The 21,823-nt window shown below is 34.7% G+C and overlaps 1 protein-coding gene across 1 annotated transcript; it reads left to right on the top strand.

Annotated features, from left to right (window-relative positions):
- Nucleotides 1-45: 45 nt before the first annotated feature.
- On the top strand, nt 46-10,284 carry LOC112020892 (D-cysteine desulfhydrase 2, mitochondrial). The gene is made up of 7 exons (XM_024053465.2): nt 46-180; nt 1,059-1,385; nt 2,035-2,077; nt 2,209-2,553; nt 2,996-3,125; nt 6,629-6,805; nt 9,737-10,284. Exons 1-7 carry the CDS (start codon nt 85-87, stop codon nt 9,978-9,980), a joined length of 1,362 nt encoding a protein of 453 aa, XP_023909233.2. The 5' UTR covers nt 46-84; the 3' UTR covers nt 9,981-10,284.
- Nucleotides 10,285-21,823: the final 11,539 nt, after the last annotated feature.

Here is a 21,823-nt window from a genome sequence, read left to right as displayed (position 1 = left end):
GTTTAGACTGACTAACTAGAGTTGTGAGTTAAACCCATTTATATGTCTACTAGAACTAGACTTCTGTAACCCCTGTTACCTGATATGATACGAAGCTCCAGGGTTTTATCTAGCAGAGACGCCATTACGGCCATGAAAAATGGGTTTCACTCAGCCCAGCTTTTAAAAACAACTCCTCAGGTTCTCTCTCTCTCCCCCTGTGTGCTTTTATAATTGTCTTTCCTCAAATAATATTTCTTGTATTGCAAGTCCAAGTCCATGCTCTGCTTGACTGCTAGGATGATTACGTTAAAAAATATTTTTTAAAATTACGAGTTCATGAGCATTTTGAGGTTTATTATACATCAGATACTGCAGAATTTTGCTGAAAATATCTGTATGTATATATTGTGGAATATGTTGAGGTTGATGGCCAGACTAAAATTTAGTCACTATATGATTAATGTATCCACTACAAATACTTGTTGGGGTGTATCTAATATATGTGGCGACATGACTAATTTGTTTTTTTTTGCTTTTTACAAGATAAAAATTCTATTTTAGCATAATCTAAATTTATATAAGTGTGAGACTTTCTACTGGAGACTTGATCTTTGGCCTTTGCCTCTCACACCCATAAGCATTTATAGTTGTAGGGTGAACACCACACCAAGGGTGCACTGTAGTGACCCGACTAATTTGTTGAGGATTTATAGCCGAAGCCAAAAAATTTGAGACCAAGGCTTTGTTGTTGGAATAAGTTCTAAACTGGCTGATTGCAAAATAGGAAAATTATGAAATCAAGGATGCTTTGGTCCGGAGTCCAGACACCATTGAACATGGTTCAGAGCAAGAGCCCTTTAAGATTGCTTGGCTTTCTTTTGTTTTGTTTTTGGTACTAATAGTTCTTCCATTTCTGGTCTGACATTGTTTTTTTTTTTTTTGGCTCACAATGTTTTCTTAGATGCATTGCTTTAGTCAAGCTGTAAATACTGCAATTTTTTATAATTGATTTAGATGTATGTGGGTTTCACAGAATTTATTCTTTTCGTTGATCAATTTTGTCCCCTTATTGCCAGGGTGTTCCCAAAGTGAAACTGAGCAGTGAAGAATTCGCATCTAAATTACTTGATAGAAGATGGGCATTGCCCAGCCCTGATACAAAAATTCACCAAATAATGCTTTCTCAAGCACGAGTAAGAGATAGAGGTGGACCATTTGGTAATAGATCGGTGTTAAACAATACTCAACCATCCTTTGGTGATGACATGGTCGCAAAGAATGATCAAAACCCATCCTTCTATATTGTGAGGGATGATTTGTTGCATCCATTTGTAAATGGAAATAAAGCTAGAAAATTGGATGGACTGCTTCCTATAATGGAAGATCATTCAGTGACTGACGTGGTATGATCATATACTTTATATTCTTTTGAATATAAGATTGCAATTGTGTGTCAAAAATACCTTTAAAAAAAAAAAAAAAAAAAAACTGGAATACAGGCCCGCCCTTGGTTTCCATATTTTAGTGATTTTCCTTTTTGGCTTCTAAAAGTGTAATACTCTTTTATTAATACCTAAACATAATGAGAAAACTTAACTTGTGGGGTTGTGATATGACCCATTGTTATTTCTTGTACTTACACGCATAATTAGGATAACCAGATGATAATCTGTTGGATATTAGCATCAGTGCTCTACGCTGATAGAGAGCCAGCCAAAACAATGTGTGATATGTTTTAGTAAGTTATGTGGAGCATATGGTTTTAGGCATTTGATCATTTTGAGCTTTTGCAATTCCTTCTTGATAAGTAAACTTTTGCATTTCCTTGGATGGATATGCCATTGCATCTAGAGCAGATAATTGTCTGAGTCTATTGGTTCTTGCCATAGAAATCTTCCTGAGTGGTGAACCATAGGAGGAACCTTTCCCTTTTTTTTTTTTCCTTGCCATGAATATGAACAACGTCATATTTAATACCAAATAATATCTTCCTTACCTTTAGGAACTGTCAACTCTCTAGACCAAATAACATTCAAATGGGACATTTTCTAGGTTACTTGTGGAGGTTGTCAAAGTGCACATGCAGCAGCTGTTGGTAGGAATTTCTTGCTGCAGTTACATTTGTGTACACACACACACACACACACACACAAAGTTTTTCACTTCATTTGGTAGAACAAGCTATAAAAGGGGTTGTTTCTCATGAGCAATTTGCATATCTTGCAGCTGTCTCGTGTGCAGAGAGAGGACTTAAGTCACATTTGCTTCTACGAGGGGAGCAGCCTGAAATTCTGACAGGCTATAACCTGATTTCAACAATGTATGGGAATGTCACATATGTTCCTAGATCTCTATATGCCAATAGGGAAAAAATGCTGCAGACCCATGCTAATCATTTGGTGTCAAGCAATAGTGGTCATGTTGCATGGTTCAATGATATTTTTGAATCTTCCTTTACAACTCAGACTTCTAGTTCTTTTGTGCAAATGGATGCTAATAGAAGTGCTGAAAACTCTCCAAGAAAGGTTGCAATTCTCAATGAAGGTGCAGGGGATGCTGCAGCATTACTAGGTAAATGTTGTGGATTTTCATATAAAGGAAGCATTGTATTTGTGTTTGCATGTGTGCATATTTCCATGTCCTTTTGAGGATAACTTTTTCTTTCTCATTGTCTTGGTAGTGTAATGGCTTGATGTGGGTGGGTTTAGTAAGAGCACTATTGTGCAGGCCCCTATGATTACACTAATGATTTATTTATTTATTTTTATATGCCACATTGCATATTCATATATGCATTTTCTTCTTACTGCGTTCCTGTTTGAAGATTTGGTATTACTTTCAGTTTATTATTTGCCTTGACACCTTTTGCTCAATATTATCGTACTTGATGGTATTGACTTTGATTGAAGGCCAAGGCTGACAGTTGATGATTTAATGGATGAATATCCTTTTTAAAATGCTAACTTGGATTACATTAAACTATGCTTTTACTAAAAATGATTTCTTCTGATAGGTGTCATTCGCCTTGTGTGGTACTTATCCCAAAATCATTTACTTGGAAAAGAGAGGGCCATGAGATTTGTTGTAGATGCTGGTACAGGGACAACTGCAGTTGGTTTAGGACTTGGAGCCCTATGTTTCGGGTGTGTTCCATATGTATTTTATTTTCTTTTGGTTTAAATTACTAAATATTTGAATGATTGCTTTACTTTCTAATGTGGAACACAATATGAAATAGGAAAAAAAAGAGAAAAAAAAAAAGAACAATAGAACAAATCCTAGGCTTCACCACCTAGAATCTACCTGCAAACCCTAGGCATCACCACCAAATAGAGAGAACAAGGGAGGAGACATATTCTCTGCTTGTCATAATTATTTTTATTCAAATTCAAATTCAACTATCCCTTCACGATTACAAGAGCACTATTTTAATAGGGTTTAGGGAGTACACTGATATGGAAATGCCTAATCAAACCCCTTAAAACCCTAAACATTAAAAACTAAATTCAAATTCAAAAATAATTTCAAATTTAGAAACAAAATCTTAAAGGAATTTGATTTTAATGCTCCTTGCATAATACTCCTCTGGTTGGAGAAAACTTGACCTCAAGTTTTAAAGTGGAGAATGATCAAAACTCTTGCACGTAGTTTTTGCGTCAATATAGGAACCACCGTTGGGAGCACAGAGGATAGTGAAGTTTTACATTCCATCACATCATTAAATTCTTCTAGGATGACAAAATCAATGTGTGGAATGAAATCACCGCAATCTTGTCTTGAACCATAGGAAGCACCACGGTATCCACTTTCTCTACTTTGTCAAGTTGTTTGTCATCATGCACCATGGAAGGCTGATCAAAAGCAGATACATCAACTTCCACTATCAAATCATGTGCACCCTCTAATGTTACACTTTCTTGTGGAACCTTCTCTTCATCAAGGATATCCTTTCCAACAATGGGCAATGTATCTGACACTTCAATGTTTGATGAGCCTCCTCAAATAGGCTCCCAAAATACAACCCTCATAAATGCATAATAGAGTCAACTTAGTAGAGTCAACTAATACCAAAAGGAAATAATACAAATGCAAATCCAAAATAACGGCTAACACAAAATGAAGGAAATAGAATCAGAAATAAATGCTAAAAATCCATGCTCTAGTGTCTGTATGTAAATATTGTCACGCCCCAAACCCAACCAAGAGGGCTAATCACGCGACAATGGCTGCACACTGACAAGGGTTTTCACCTTACATGCGAAGGCCTTCAAAGAGCAATAATAAACCTTGACAACTGTCATATTAGATCAAATCCAATTAAGTACAAAAGTCCAAAATAATAATAATCTCCCGACATCTTTAAAAATAGACTAAATCTCATAAGACTATGAGTCTAAACAAAAGATAATTTTAAACATAAAAGTCCAAATCTTATTCCTACAATTCCTAAACTTCACTCATGCACACATCCCAACGAAAGCCCATAAACATGCTACTCTTTAGGATCATAATCTGAAAGGGAAAGGAAAGGGGGGGGAGGGGGTTGAGTTGACAATTCAATAAATAACCAAATCCTAACTGGCTAAAGCAAGGATATAGATAAACAAATTAATACATTGTAGGTAAGATCAAATCTTTCATATATATGTCAAAAGTTATAATATACTATGGGTTCCAAAAACATTAAAAGTTTCATGCACTCAAATAGTTCAAATACTCGAACCAATTCATATTCTTAACAATCTTTTATGACTATGGTCATGCTATATCCCCATGACTAGGTATCAAATTTAGATGATACTAGTTTTGTACCAATGTATATCTCCCATTAGTTGGGTCCAGAAACACGATAGGCTCGTGATGCCCTAGATGAAACTAGTATCATTACCAATGAATAACCCCCATTGATTGGGTATCAAAGATTCAGAGCATAGTCAGATTATCCAAATCATATATATTAAATCATAATTCAAACAAATTATCAAATACATATAAAAGTCATATATAGTAAATCAAATACATTTATGATGTTTCTTTATTCTTTACTTTAAATATTGTAACAATTGTACATACAATAGTATAAACAAATATATAACCAATTAGGATAAAGGTTACTTACCTTGACCAGTACACTACAATATGCACTTCTCCCTATCATTTCCTCTAAAATCCTTAGAATTTTAGATACCACCTAAAACAATTCACATGTACTATTCACTCAACAATTGGGTAATTAAAGAAAATCTTAAATAACAATCAGGTTAATTAAAGAAAATCTTGCAATGGTACCTGGCCAAAAGAGAAGCTTTTAAATATCCAATGATTTTTCCACTATCATCTCTACTATGGTTTATTGTAAGACTATATTCCACTTTCTACAAAACATAAAATTTGTCAAGTCCTATGTAATAACTCTGCTTATATTTATTTCATGTCTCCTTAATTGTATTGTAAAAATCACCTCTATCAATTCAGACACCCAAATATCCATATATTTTTAAATACATTTTCTTTGCTTTTCTGTTACAGTTAGATCCTAGATTTAAAGCCTATAGAAGAAAAAGGTCAACGCCAAAATCCTTGCACTATATGATGTAGGACCCATGCTAGAAAAGACAAAATAGCATCACTTGTATAGGGCCAAGGATTTCTAGCATGAGTCCTATATTGTATAGTACAAAGGATTTTGGCTTTGACCTTTTTCTTCTATAGGCTTTAAATCTAGGAACTAATTGTGTCAGAAAAGTAAAGAAAAAGTATTTATAAAAATATGGATATTTGGGTGTGTAAATTGATGGAGGTGATTTTTACAATACAATTGAGGAGGCATGAAATAAATATAAGCAGAGTTGTTACATAGTATAATGTGAAATATAGCCTTACAATATTTAGAAGCTTTACTTTTGTCTGGTTACCGTCACAAGATTTAGATAATCCGTAATTAACTGATTGTTGGGTAAATAGTACATGTGAATTGTTTTAGGTGGTATCTAACTAAGGATTTTAGAGGAAATAATAGGGAGAATGTGATGTGCTAGTTGAAGTAAGTAACATTTATCATAATTGATTATATATTTGCTTATTCAACTGTATTTGCAATTGTTACAATTTTATACTACTATAAAGAAACATCATAAATGTATTTGAATTTTACTATATATGACTTTTATATGTATTTGAATAAGATATATACTTGTTTGAATTATGATTTTATATATATAATTTGGACAATCTAACTATGCTTTGAATCTCTAATACCCTACCAATGGGGGTTTATTCATTGGTACTAATACTAGTTTCATCTGGGGCATCACGAGCCTATTATGCTTTTGGACCCAGCTAATGATTTTTATTATTTCCTTTTGGTATTAGTTGACTCTACTAAGTTGCATTATATGAGAGTATTTTGGGAGCCTATTTTAGGAGGCTCATAAGACATTTTTTAGTTGTGCATTTTGAATAATAAAAATATTTCAGAGATTTTGTCTAATCTGTAGTGTTTGGTGGTGAAAACTAAGGTTTTGTACTTCTTTCTCTTTAATTTAGTGTTCCATATACTTGTTCTACACCACTTTCTCATGGGAATAAGTTTTTATTGAAGTACACTATGGCTGTCATTGTAACTGATTTTATTGCTTCCTGTCAGGCTCCCTTGGGAGGTAACTGCTATAATGCTGGCTGATACTGTTGATGGGTACAAACAAAAGGAGAGACACCTGGTTTCTGATTTCAAGAGGTGTTTTGGTTTTCATCTTATTGACCACGGCTTAAATGAAGTAGATCATGGAATAGTGAAGTGGGTAGAACGTTGCCATCCAAGAAAGTAATCTGTTATTTCCTTCTCTGGTTTTATTGTTAACATCATTTTCAATTGAACATTCGTATATTCTTCATGCTCTCTGTTTTTTATATGAACTAGTCCTTGTGCAAAGGAGGCTAGCAACTAAACTAATTTAAATGGGAGTTTTTTTTTCTTAAGAATTTTGATTTTATATTGTCAAAAATAATTAAGACATGGCAGGATGAAATTTGTTCCTTTTCCATGTGACTCCACTGAAACTTGACACCGGTCATAACAAAAGGTTTTTACTTTCTTCTTTTCATTTTTTTCATTTTTTTTCTTTTCCAAATCAAAAAATAGGAAGAGCCTTACAATCCAAGAGTAAGGAGTATGTTTCCACTTTGTTGAAAAGAGAGAAGACTAATGTAACATGCTGAAGTCAGTTTTTTAGATTTCAGTCATATTTGTAAGGGTGAGTCATAGCTATTAATGGCTGTATCAGGAATAGGTGTTGCCATTGGCTAGTACCTACCTTCAATACGCCATACTTTTTTAATCTTGCTATATGCTTCTCTTATTGGTACTGAAGCAGAACTAAGACTGAATGTAACTGGAAGGGGATATAGGTTTGCTAAGAAAAGCTGTTAGATTTATGAGGAATCTACAAATCAAAGTATAAATTCATAACAAATAAGAGAGAAATTTGGTATCTGAAGAAAACAATAGTGAATATGTAGCCATTACAAATACTTATTTCAATGAGGGTTGATCATTCAACAATGCACAGGATGGGATCTTGCAATGATTTTGTTTTTGGCATGCCATTTAATGTAATACTATTCTCTAGTATACTGTTGCAATATTTATTCCAAATGGCAAATACTTACCCATTAACTGTGACCCACTTTTGAACTATCGATATGTCTTTATTTGGGTAGTGTTCTTAGTTTCAGCAGAAATGGAAACAACAAAATATGAGCTTGTTGAAATAGGGCAATGAGGATGTTCAAGAACTAAGGGCCCGTTTGGGTTGAGGGGGAAGGAGGGAGAGTAGAGTAGAGTTGGTTGAAAATAGGCTAATTTTGGGCAAATCTACTTTACTTTACTCTACTCCTTCTCCCTTCCTCTCAATCCAAACAGACCATGACTGAAAAAATTTGAGCTTGAGGAATATGCCTTTTTATCTGATGATGGAAACATTTTCAATTAGGAACATCTGATATCTATATCAATAAGTTGCATTAATTTATCTCCAATCTTTTCTTCTTCTGTTTTTCCCTGCATTTGTTTGGCTTACTANCTATCGTGTTTCTGGACCCAACTAATGGGGGATATACATTGGTACGAAACTAGTATCATCTAAATTTGATACCTAGTCATGGGGATATAGCATGACCATAGTCATAAAAGATTGTTAAAAATATGAATTGGTTTGAGTATTTGAACTATTTGAGTGCATGAAACTTTTAATGTTTTTGGAACCCATAGTATATTATAACTTTTGACATATATATATATATATATGAAAGATTTGATCTTACCTACAATGTATTAATTTGTTTATCTATATCCTTGTTTTAGCCAGTTAGGATTTGGTTATTTATTGAGTTGTCAACTCACCCCCTCTTTCCTCCTCGACAATGATGGATCATTCTCCTTTGATTTACACCTTCAGGCACCACCTAGAATTTTTTAACTCAACAGGTTTGAGTCCTTCTCACCCAGAAGAGTTGATGCAGAACCAGAGCATGGACTTTTAGCTTTAATTTCCTTTTTTGTTAGCCTGCTTTCAGATTTGCATTTTTATTATTTCCTTTTGGTATTAGTTGACTCCATTATGCATTTATGAGAGTATTTTGGGAGCCTATTTTAGGAGGCTCATAAGACATTTTTTAGTTGTGCATTTTGAATAATAAAAATATTTCAGAGATTTTGTCTAATCTGTAGTGTTTGGTGGTGAAAACTAAGGTTTTGTACTTCTTTCTCTTTAATTTAGTGTTCCATATACTTGTTCTACACCACTTTCTCATGGGAATAAGTTTTTATTGAAGTACACTATGGCTGTCATTGTAACTGATTTTATTGCTTCCTGTCAGGCTCCCTTGGGAGGTAACTGCTATAATGCTGGCTGATACTGTTGATGGGTACAAACAAAAGGAGAGACACCTGGTTTCTGATTTCAAGAGGTGTTTTGGTTTTCATCTTATTGACCACGGCTTAAATGAAGTAGATCATGGAATAGTGAAGTGGGTAGAACGTTGCCATCCAAGAAAGTAATCTGTTATTTCCTTCTCTGGTTTTATTGTTAACATCATTTTCAATTGAACATTGTATATTCTTCATGCTCTCTGTTTTTTATATGAACTAGTCCTTGTGCAAAGGAGGCTAGCAACTAAACTAATTTAAATGGGATTTTTTTTCTTAAGAATTTTGATTTTATATTGTCAAAAAATAATTAAGACATGGCAGGATGAAATTTGTTCCTTTTCCATGTGACTCCACTGAAACTTGACACCGGTCATAACAAAAGGTTTTTACTTTCTTTCTTCTTTTTCATTTTTTTTCTTTTCCAAATCAAAAAATAGGAAGAGCCTTACAATCCAAGAGTAAGGAGTATGTTTCCACTTTGTTGAAAAGAGAGAAGACTAATGTAACATGCTGAAGTCAGTTTTTTAGATTTCAGTCATATTTGTAAGGGTGAGTCATAGCTATTAATGGCTGTATCAGGAATAGGTGTTGCCATTGGCTAGTCTACCTTGCATACGCTAGCTAACTAAGACTGAATGTAACTGGAAGGGATATAGGTTTGCTAAGAAAAGCTGTTAGATTTATGAGGAATCTACAAATCAAAGTATAAATTCATAACAAATAAGAGAGAAATTTGGTATCTGAAGAAAACAATAGTGAATATGTAGCCATTATCAACTCAACTCAACTCTCTCTCTCTCTCTCTCTCTCTCTCTCTCTCTCTAGGTTCGGCAATGTGTTGGACGGGGAAGTAGAAGCATGCCAACAAATTGCACAGCAAACTGGTATTCTGGTGGATCCCATGTATACTTTAGCTGCATGGGAAATGGCAGCACTTCTTAGTGAAAAGAAGACAAAAGAGGCTGTAAAAGTGGTTATGCTCCATACCGGGGGCACGCTGGGCATGTTTGGATTAGCACAGAGGTACAGACCTTACTTCCGTACACTCAAGGATGGATTGTCGGTTTAAAAGAAGATAGCAAACAATTAATTTTATACACTACAACCCTTGGCATTATTTTCTACATTTAAACTCTCCATTGCTCTCTGATAAGTGTGATAAAAAAAAATGTTATTATTTCGTAGTGTAATTCAACTTTTGTTTGACTGTGTGTGTGTGTGTGTGTGTGTGTGTGTGTGTGTGAGTGTATCACATTAGTTTGCTGCCCATTCTTGACATTTCTGTTTATTTGCTTTGTATAATGTAATATCAGTGCATTCCTCTAGGCTTTTGCCATGAAAGTGGTTTGCAAGTAATTACCTTCATCTGTAAAGATTAGTCTTGACTCAAATGGTTAATGGCCATCTTGGAGGAAAAGAAAAATGTACAGTTTGCTTGACAGTCCCAAAATGTAACCTGAGCAAAAATAATTATAGGACTCGTAACAAAGAGATTAATAAACAAAAAAATAGTATTGATGACAGCCAAGATTGATGCTGGAATTTTCATGTGTGTGAGCCAACTGAGCTTGATGGTGCCCGTAATTGTATGAGTCATCGAATAATAGATTAGGTTCGACCTAAAAAATAAAATCAATTGGTATTTTGGTGTTATGATAAATAGTGTATCATGAAGTGGTAATAACAAGCTCAAATCCAGACGAAAAAATAAAGTCAATTGGTATTTTGGTGTTACGATGAAGAGTGTATCACAAAGCAGTCTTTACAAGTTCAAANATTAGTCTTGACTCAAATGGTTAATGGCCATCTTGGAGGAAAAGAAAAATGTACAGTTTGCTTGACAGTCCCAAAATGTAACCTGAGCAAAAATAATTATAGGACTCGTAACAAAGAGATTAATAAACAAAAAAATAGTATTGATGACAGCCAAGATTGATGCTGGAATTTTCATGTGTGTGAGCCAACTGAGCTTGATGGTGCCCGTAATTGTATGAGTCATCGAATAATAGATTAGGTTCGACCTAAAAAATAAAATCAATTGGTATTTTGGTGTTATGATAAATAGTGTATCATGAAGTGGTAATAACAAGCTCAAATCCAGACGAAAAAATAAAGTCAATTGGTATTTTGGTGTTACGATGAAGAGTGTATCACAAAGCAGTCTTTACAAGTTCAAATTCTATAAGCCCACTGATTCATCTGTGGACTGACATGTGCATTGTGTAAGGTAACTATTGGTGGTTCAAATTGTACATGCGAACACTGATTTTACACAATTCTTCAGCTCTAATAAAATAAAATAAGGAAAAAAAAAAATCAGCTGTATATAACAACTAACAGGCTTGGACCAAATTGAGAAAAACTAACTGCTGGCTGGGATGTGATTGTTGCTCAGTTTTGGGCTGTGCATATTCTAAAATCAACCCAGACCTGAAAATGTAACCTGGCCCACAATCAGACTTTACAGCTAAAATGCGTAAATACCTTTAATTTAAAACTATATAATAAAATACTTATATTTTTAAAATGTTTAGTAAAATGTCTCTTATTTGAAACTCAATTTTAATAAAATCGAATTTTATGTAAGACTCAATATTTTCAAAATCAAGTTTTAATGTGTATCTTTAAGTAAAGCTCAATATTAGTAATATCGAGTTTTACTTAAATTTTTAAAAAGTTTTAGTGGTAAAATATGTATAGAACTTGATATTGCTAATGTTGAGTTCCACTTGTCACTCAATTTTGTTAAAATCGAATTAAAAAAATAAAGACAATTTATTAAATACTTTGAAAACAGTGGTATTTTACTAAGTAGTTTTAAAATTTAGTGTATTTACCCATTTTAGCCCGGAACTCTTTGCACAAAAGTATCCCTATGCATCTATGTCACACATCGCATGGCAGAAACTGAGAAAAATCATGGTTGCAGTAGCTATCTCCAATGATCAATTTTTGGTCTAAAGAATCTGACTCCGTCTAGGTGTGGCTGCGATAGTAATGCTACAGCCTTCAAGCACAACTATTTTTGTGTTAATCAATTGTATGTATAATCTCTCTCTCTCTCTTAGTCAGTAATCAGAAAGGTTTAGAAATAAGAAGTAATATAAAATTCACATGGGGTTGCTTCTAAGCATAGTTAATATATATTTAACATTCTTGATGACAGTGTTAAGTTTGATTTAAAAAAAGGGTGGGGTTAGCACAAGATATAATTGAAGGTACCTAGAATCTCATTCCCACCCAGATACGAAAATGCCTATTGTCTAGGAAATCTCTGCTTCTCTCAACACATGTTGCAATTGTGAAACGATTCGCCACGGTGACAAGACAGGACGACATGGGTCCGCAATGCGCTCACGCTTTTCGAGATAAAGATTAGTTCCTTGTTAAGCCAAAATATATATTGGGGTCACACCCTTACCAGTATCTTGGTTTTGGTTTGGTTATTGGCTAAGGGAAAAAGCACTCCGGGTAACAAGGGAAAAAAGCATTGAGAATGGATGGTCCACTTGTTTCGACCGAACTAGCAAGCTAACCAAATGTTTTTCTTACTAGAAAAATACGAATTATGACATTATAATTTGAAAAATAAAATATAAAAAAAGGCAACCCACAACACTATTTACCTCGTCGGCCTTATCTCATAAAAATACTGTGGGCACGTTTAATGCGACAAGGGCGAAATGTTAGAATAAGGGCTAATTTTGTTAAATAGTATAATTTGAAGAAAAATTTAGGAGACTAACTTATTTAATTATGTAGCATTTTTTTAGAATTTGAATTTGTCAAATTCGAGTTCCAAGTAAAACTCGAGTTTACCAAAATTGAATTCTAAGTAATATGACAATTTGATCAAACATAATACTTAGAACTTAAACTTGAGTTTAAAAAAAGTGTTATAGAACCAAATAAGTTTGGTTGGATGCTTTTTTCCTAAATTTTTCCTAAAATTATTCTCTTTGGCAAAAAAGGCCGTTCAAATAAGCTCAAAATTCTATTTGGGAGTAGATTAAATAGAGAAATTCAAGCCCAAAATTCCAATATTCCATAAATAGAGACTAGTGATGTATCGCAAGAACAAAATTAAAGTGCAAACCAACTATGAGATGGAAAATATGCATAATACACAAAGTCTAAAACTGTTTTCACATATAGCATGAGGAGGAATCTGGGAGAGGTGGTAAGGGAGAGAGAGAAGACTCATTTGTGCTACCATTTTCACCTTTAAACTTCAAAATGTTGTAAATTTTAAGTGATTGAGATGGTTTTTGCTCTGAAATTGTGGTTTTAGAGGCAAACCATGAATTGGTTGTGTTTGATCTGATTGAAAGTTTTAAATCAAGCTTGGGACGTCCTTAGGGAGTGGTTTTTAGCTAATGGCTGAAGCTTTTGACTACCAACATGCTAAAATGATGTTTTGGTTGAGTTTGCTTTTGTTTGGATAAGATTGGCTTACTTTTAGCATCAATAAGGGAAAGCTTCAACCAAAGCTCATTGATTGCTCTTCCCTAGCTAATTCAAAGCATTAGGAAGCTGCTTTTAGTGGCAGCTAGCCAAGGAGGCTAACAAGGCTTTAGAGGCTAAAATGGGCTAGTCAGTAAACTTTAGCCGCATACAACAAGGGTTGTATATTTTCGATTGGGTGAAAATTTTGGGCACCAATACCCTTTTCATGAGATCTAGGTGTTGCAAGTGTCCCTAACCCACTTTGCAACATGCATGGCATGGGTTCATGCAAAATGTCTTAAAAAATATACTCATACCCTCCAAACCGCACTCCCTCAAATTCTTCTTATATTACACGGGATTGGGTCATGCTCAAAAAAATAAAATAAATTACAATACATGAATTGGGCTTGTAGAAAATGTATCTCAAAAATGGATATAAATAAATAGTGATACAATTAGGGTTGTGAATGAATCATGTTGTTCATAAATAGTTGGGTTTGGCTTGATAAATAATTTGTTCATGTTTGTTTGTTGTAGGGGCCTTTTCATTGTGCGTTAGGCTGGATTGCCTTCCGCGGTAGTAGGCCCAAGTATTCTGAGTAAGGGAGTTGAGATCGGTCAAACTGCAACTTAATTTGGTCCGACTTGTGCGCAAATGTTGAGTCCAAGTCCAAGAAAAGACGCAGCAAAGTGGGCTTATCCTCTGTTTCTGCCGCAGAAGGCTTTTCTCCAGTTTCTACCGCAAGATTGACGTTTCTACCGCAGAAAGAACTTTTCTCCAGTTTCTGCAGCAGGATTGACTTTTCTGTTGTGCAGCAAAACTTTCTGCCATGTAGTAAAACCGTCTGCCATACAGTAAAACTTTCTGCTATGTAGTGAAATTGTCTGCTGTGCAATAAAATTTTCTATTGTGCAGTAAAGCTTCTTGCTGTAAAGCCTTCTGCTGTGCAATAGAGCTGTTTGTTGTGCTTTAAAGCTATCTGTTGTGCTTTACAGCCTTCTGTTATGTGAATGACTACTCTTCATTTTTACTGCAGAAATACTTTCCCACTTCCTGCACATAAACAAATCTAAAACCCAAAGAAAATACTCATCAAAAAAATGTTAGTTTAAATGGGTTAGTACATTCTCAAATATGTACTCATGTTCATAAATAAAGATATATGTATATATATACTTATGGCAAGATAATGATTAGTTTGTGTCAACAGCAAAACACATAATAACAAATAAAGAAGAAAGCTTCGGCAGGAAAGGTTTAGCTTGTATAATAATTAACACGGTAAATATAATAAAAATGTACTACAGCAGAATAACTAGTACAGCAAGTAAAGACACCACAAGACAACTGATGCGACAGACGTGATAAAAACGTGCTACAGCAGGATGACTAAACACGGTAGATATAAGTTATAATGAGATAAATCAAATATATTTGCAATCAAAATTAAATATTGAATCTGCCCATAGAATAATTAAACCAAGAAAGAACCCAAACTCCAACTTAAACAACCTTGTCATAGGCTCCTACCATAAAAGTTGTGCATTTTGGAGAATAAACCTAAATGGCTACTAACTATTACTTTTGGAAACTTCAAAGAGTAGGTTTGCTAAGAGGGAGGGAAAAGATGGTCTATTGATGTATGCCCCTATTTCTGCCACGTTTTCTCTCTCCTTTTTCTTTATGTGTTCTTTTTTTTATTCTTAGTTTCTAACTACTATCTTGTCGTGGATTGTTTTTCTCACTTGGGTCTTTTCCCTTTTTCTGGGTTCCTCTCTTTGGGTATTTACTACTCTCTTATCATGGGTTTCCTTCCCTAGGTGCTTTTCCCCCTCCCCCTAAGTGTTTTTCTTCTTCCCCTGTTTTTCACTCTTTCTCCTGATTCTACCTCGGTCTCCCCGTTTTTCTGCCGTGGTTACCTTCCTTTTATAGCAAATTGATTCAATGAGATTTCTCCCGTTTACCCCTAAGGCTTTAACAATTGTTTTTTGGTTTGTTGTGGGCATCCTTTCAAGATTACCCACTCACCCATTGGTTACCCCTGCCATTGCTCAGTACATGTTTGCTGCATGACAAAATTCTCTTTTGTTTGTTCTTGCCGTATACCTCTACCTCTAGGTTCAAAAACCAGGAATGGTCTACCTCACTACCTAGCTCTATGGCATGCATCAGATGGTCCCAGCCATTTATAACTTCTATTTGGTAAAATATCATCCCAGTAGGATATATTCCTAAAAGAAGTCATGGTAGGAAACCAAACATAGACCCCATTTTCCCTCCCGCCACCAAACCCCGCCCTCTAAATCCCTTTGACTGTGGGCCCACCTCCCTTGTATTGGCTGGGTACAGGTTGGTAGGGCTTCGGCCTTTCTGTTTTTGTTTTCTTTCGTTCCCACGCCGTTCCTGCCGTAGCAGATTAGTTCTGTTTCGTCATGTTGCATGTCTCTGTCTTATTTCTTCACACGTTTTCTGCTGTGTTTGTCATTTCCTTTAGCTTGGCTTTTCTTTCCTTCATGCATTTCGTGTTGTTGACACTTCCTGCTGCTCCTTGTTTCATTTCATCGTTCTTTTTCATATCAGTTTCCAGGCCTGTCTTTTTTATACAAAAGGATTTAGGTCTTTGTGAACCAAATAATGTTGACTGGATCAAAAGGGTATTGGGCCCAATTTATCTTTATCTGCCGAAGCCATTCTGCCAGAGAACTGTATTCTGCGGTAGATCTGTATTCTGCTGAAGAAGTGTATTCTGCGGCAGATCTATATTCTGCGACAGTAAAGCCTTCTGCCGAAGAATAGGGACTTGTGTCTTCATCTGCCGAAGCCATTCTGTCAGATAACTATATTCTACGGTAAAGCTATATTCTGTGGTAGATTTGTATTCTGCAGCAGATTTGTGTTTAGCTGTAGATTTGCTTTCACTTGCACTTCTTTCTTTGCTCTTTGGTCTTCTTGGTGGGTCTTTGGGCCTTGTTTCTTATTGGACTTTCTTTCTTATGGGCCTTTGGGTATAGATTTGCAAAAATGGGCATCAACATTTGTTTATAAACTAGCTAAGTTCAAGTCTTAATTTTAGGCTTGTTTAATCAATGAGTGAAACCTAAACAAAATTTTTCATGAATAGGCTCCTGAACAATGGAGCTTAATAAAAGACAAGTTGAGTCTAGGCTCATTTTTGGACTTGGTAAGAAGCTAGAAATGGGCTTGACAAATAAACTCATTTCTTACTAAACCTTTAATTAATTAGGAGTTGGAACCACTCGTACAAACCAAATGGGCTCAATAATAAGTTTGATACGGGCTTAATAGTGTATTTTTATTGGATTTCGAGTTCAAGAACTTGATATTGAGCTTGACCTTGGCTTGGCTAATGAATCAAGTTGAACCAAGTTGAGCTCAAGTTTGTGGACCTTTTTGAAGAGTTCACGCTTGAACATTGTTTGTAGGCTTCGTTCGAACATTGTTTATAAAATGTAAAAGTTAATAAGGTCTAAATTTTAAAAGTGGTAACTATAAGGTGCAATAATCCTAACTATTATTGCATTGGATCTCAATAGTCCTAACATTTCCTTTGTTTAAATGTTTATTGATTTTAAAAAAGAAAAAAAAAATATTGGTGTCTCGATGAACCTTGAAATTCAACCCATGTGGCAAAGAAAATATGTGATAATCGTCCAATGTGACCCAAAAACGTAATAGCATATGAAGAAGAATAAATGGGTTTGTACTTGTTTGAGCCCAATATTCCATACCCAATAATTACTTATTATTTTATTGTCCAATATAGAATTTCTGCTTGACGAAAAACCCAAAAAAGAGTCCTCAACACCTAGTTTACTTAAAATTTTGGGTAAAAAAAAAAAAAACCAATTCTCTTGGCTGATAAGCCTGATATGATTATGAATGCTAGAATACTCGTAACATTTTGAAGTTGAACTGCTTGCATTTCATTTTCCTGATGAGTTAATAGGGGAATATATATATATATATATTTTTGATTTGATTTTAATAGGGGAATACATGATTGCTCAATGCCACACTGTTACGAATTTACAAAAAGGCTAGTCTGGAATTAAGTAGTCACCAACATATGCCATATGGAATGTCTCCGTGTGCTTGGAACCCAATATAGTAACCTCCTTAATATAGGGTTGGTGGAGAGCAGGGAAACAATCCCTTTCACTTACTTTTTGAGGTCACAAAACAAAAGCGAATCCATTTACATACAGAGAGAGAGAGAGAGAGAGAGAGAGGTGGCCCATGAATCATGTGAAGAAAATGGGGAACACAACAGCAGAACCTATCATGCATTTATGCTACTAGGTATAAAATATAAAGTTTGTGAAATGTGACAACTATAAAATTATCAAATTGATTTTGATAGTAGTGGAATATGATGTTTTACCCATCAATCAAGCCCACATTACAGTAATAATATTGGCTTTATATCCTTATCAAAAAAAAAAAAAAATTGGCTTTATATCTAACTCGCTTAAGTGCAAAGAATTTCAATTCATGGGCATTCACATGTTTTAGCAGGCAAAACAGAACCGGTTTATTCAACAAATAAATAAATTATAAACTACAGGATTTCCTATCCTACTTAAACCAATTTAGAGTTTACTTTTTTATATTCTAGACTTCTACTACTTAGATTAAAGACTTAAACCACTCTATTCCACTCTATACCAATTAAGACATAATTTCTACAATATGGTCAAGGGTATTATTTCAAGAAAATTGTATTTAATAGGATGTAGAGATTGAAAATAATAATAAAAAAATTGCAAGAAACATTAATTTGGATTAGATGAAATTTACTAGGTCATTGCTAAGTCTTTTTCTTTTTGAGTAAATGGCAATACTAAAACGTAGAAGAGGAGTTAGTGGAAAGTAGAGAGACCAAAATCAAAAAGGGCATACTCAATTGTCAATACGGAAGTATCAAAAGGTTTGAATGTGGTACCCAAGGAAAACACTTTGATAAAAATATTGACAATGGAAGACGTGGAAGAGGGACAATAGCATGCAAAGTATCGAAGACATAAACTAAATATATACTTTGATTAAGGGGGTTCAGTCATTGGAAGTCTCGTGTTGGACCTTAGACTGGAAACTCCGGCGCACGTGTATTGGTCTTGACTCATAACCCTTTCTACAGTCTTTTTTTTTTTTTTTTTTGAACTCTTTGCACAAAAGTATCCCTATGCATCTATGTCACACATCGCATGGCAGAAACTGAGAAAAATCATGGTTGCAGTAGCTATCTCCAATGATCAATTTTTGGTCTAAAGAATCTGACTCCGTCTAGGTGTGGCTGCGATAGTAATGCTACAGCCTTCAAGCACAACTATTTTTGTGTTAATCAATTGTATGTATAATCTCTCTCTCTCTCTTAGTCAGTAATCAGAAAGGTTTAGAAATAAGAAGTAATATAAAATTCACATGGGGTTGCTTCTAAGCATAGTTAATATATATTTAACATTCTTGATGACAGTGTTAAGTTTGATTTAAAAAAAGGGTGGGGTTAGCACAAGATATAATTGAAGGTACCTAGAATCTCATTCCCACCCAGATACGAAAATGCCTATTGTCTAGGAAATCTCTGCTTCTCTCAACACATGTTGCAATTGTGAAACGATTCGCCACGGTGACAAGACAGGACGACATGGGTCCGCAATGCGCTCACGCTTTTCGAGATAAAGATTAGTTCCTTGTTAAGCCAAAATATATATTGGGGTCACACCCTTACCAGTATCTTGGTTTTGGTTTGGTTATTGGCTAAGGGAAAAAGCACTCCGGGTAACAAGGGAAAAAAGCATTGAGAATGGATGGTCCACTTGTTTCGACCGAACTAGCAAGCTAACCAAATGTTTTTCTTACTAGAAAAATACGAATTATGACATTATAATTTGAAAAATAAAATATAAAAAAAGGCAACCCACAACACTATTTACCTCGTCGGCCTTATCTCATAAAAATACTGTGGGCACGTTTAATGCGACAAGGGCGAAATGTTAGAATAAGGGCTAATTTTGTTAAATAGTATAATTTGAAGAAAAATTTAGGAGACTAACTTATTTAATTATGTAGCATTTTTTTAGAATTTGAATTTGTCAAATTCGAGTTCCAAGTAAAACTCGAGTTTACCAAAATTGAATTCTAAGTAATATGACAATTTGATCAAACATAATACTTAGAACTTAAACTTGAGTTTAAAAAAAGTGTTATAGAACCAAATAAGTTTGGTTGGATGCTTTTTTCCTAAATTTTTCCTAAAATTATTCTCTTTGGCAAAAAAGGCCGTTCAAATAAGCTCAAAATTCTATTTGGGAGTAGATTAAATAGAGAAATTCAAGCCCAAAATTCCAATATTCCATAAATAGAGACTAGTGATGTATCGCAAGAACAAAATTAAAGTGCAAACCAACTATGAGATGGAAAATATGCATAATACACAAAGTCTAAAACTGTTTTCACATATAGCATGAGGAGGAATCTGGGAGAGGTGGTAAGGGAGAGAGAGAAGACTCATTTGTGCTACCATTTTCACCTTTAAACTTCAAAATGTTGTAAATTTTAAGTGATTGAGATGGTTTTTGCTCTGAAATTGTGGTTTTAGAGGCAAACCATGAATTGGTTGTGTTTGATCTGATTGAAAGTTTTAAATCAAGCTTGGGACGTCCTTAGGGAGTGGTTTTTAGCTAATGGCTGAAGCTTTTGACTACCAACATGCTAAAATGATGTTTTGGTTGAGTTTGCTTTTGTTTGGATAAGATTGGCTTACTTTTAGCATCAATAAGGGAAAGCTTCAACCAAAGCTCATTGATTGCTCTTCCCTAGCTAATTCAAAGCATTAGGAAGCTGCTTTTAGTGGCAGCTAGCCAAGGAGGCTAACAAGGCTTTAGAGGCTAAAATGGGCTAGTCAGTAAACTTTAGCCGCATACAACAAGGGTTGTATATTTTCGATTGGGTGAAAATTTTGGGCACCAATACCCTTTTCATGAGATCTAGGTGTTGCAAGTGTCCCTAACCCACTTTGCAACATGCATGGCATGGGTTCATGCAAAATGTCTTAAAAAATATACTCATACCCTCCAAACCGCACTCCCTCAAATTCTTCTTATATTACACGGGATTGGGTCATGCTCAAAAAAATAAAATAAATTACAATACATGAATTGGGCTTGTAGAAAATGTATCTCAAAAATGGATATAAATAAATAGTGATACAATTAGGGTTGTGAATGAATCATGTTGTTCATAAATAGTTGGGTTTGGCTTGATAAATAATTTGTTCATGTTTGTTTGTTGTAGGGGCCTTTTCATTGTGCGTTAGGCTGGATTGCCTTCCGCGGTAGTAGGCCCAAGTATTCTGAGTAAGGGAGTTGAGATCGGTCAAACTGCAACTTAATTTGGTCCGACTTGTGCGCAAATGTTGAGTCCAAGTCCAAGAAAAGACGCAGCAAAGTGGGCTTATCCTCTGTTTCTGCCGCAGAAGGCTTTTCTCCAGTTTCTACCGCAAGATTGACGTTTCTACCGCAGAAAGAACTTTTCTCCAGTTTCTGCAGCAGGATTGACTTTTCTGTTGTGCAGCAAAACTTTCTGCCATGTAGTAAAACCGTCTGCCATACAGTAAAACTTTCTGCTATGTAGTGAAATTGTCTGCTGTGCAATAAAATTTTCTATTGTGCAGTAAAGCTTCTTGCTGTAAAGCCTTCTGCTGTGCAATAGAGCTGTTTGTTGTGCTTTAAAGCTATCTGTTGTGCTTTACAGCCTTCTGTTATGTGAATGACTACTCTTCATTTTTACTGCAGAAATACTTTCCCACTTCCTGCACATAAACAAATCTAAAACCCAAAGAAAATACTCATCAAAAAAATGTTAGTTTAAATGGGTTAGTACATTCTCAAATATGTACTCATGTTCATAAATAAAGATATATGTATATATATACTTATGGCAAGATAATGATTAGTTTGTGTCAACAGCAAAACACATAATAACAAATAAAGAAGAAAGCTTCGGCAGGAAAGGTTTAGCTTGTATAATAATTAACACGGTAAATATAATAAAAATGTACTACAGCAGAATAACTAGTACAGCAAGTAAAGACACCACAAGACAACTGATGCGACAGACGTGATAAAAACGTGCTACAGCAGGATGACTAAACACGGTAGATATAAGTTATAATGAGATAAATCAAATATATTTGCAATCAAAATTAAATATTGAATCTGCCCATAGAATAATTAAACCAAGAAAGAACCCAAACTCCAACTTAAACAACCTTGTCATAGGCTCCTACCATAAAAGTTGTGCATTTTGGAGAATAAACCTAAATGGCTACTAACTATTACTTTTGGAAACTTCAAAGAGTAGGTTTGCTAAGAGGGAGGGAAAAGATGGTCTATTGATGTATGCCCCTATTTCTGCCACGTTTTCTCTCTCCTTTTTCTTTA

This window comes from Quercus suber, unplaced genomic scaffold (assembly GCF_002906115.3).
Source record: "Quercus suber isolate HL8 unplaced genomic scaffold, Cork oak 2.0 scaffold_18, whole genome shotgun sequence".
Lineage (NCBI taxonomy): Eukaryota > Viridiplantae > Streptophyta > Magnoliopsida > Fagales > Fagaceae > Quercus > Quercus suber.
The sequence above is the reverse complement of the archived record's forward strand: the minus strand, read 5'-3'. Positions and strand labels throughout refer to the sequence as shown.

Excerpts from the sequence above, each read along its gene's own strand:
- LOC112020892 (XM_024053465.2), top strand. The coding sequence starts at position 85 with ATGATACGAAGCTCCAGGGTTTTATCTAGCAGAGACGCCATTACGGCC. Across the intron at positions 1,386-2,034 it reads ATCATTCAGTGACTGACGTG|GTTACTTGTGGAGGTTGTCA; the intron begins GTATGATCATAT and ends GACATTTTCTAG. Across the intron at positions 6,806-9,736 it reads GAACGTTGCCATCCAAGAAA|GTTCGGCAATGTGTTGGACG; the intron begins GTAATCTGTTAT and ends CTCTCTCTCTAG.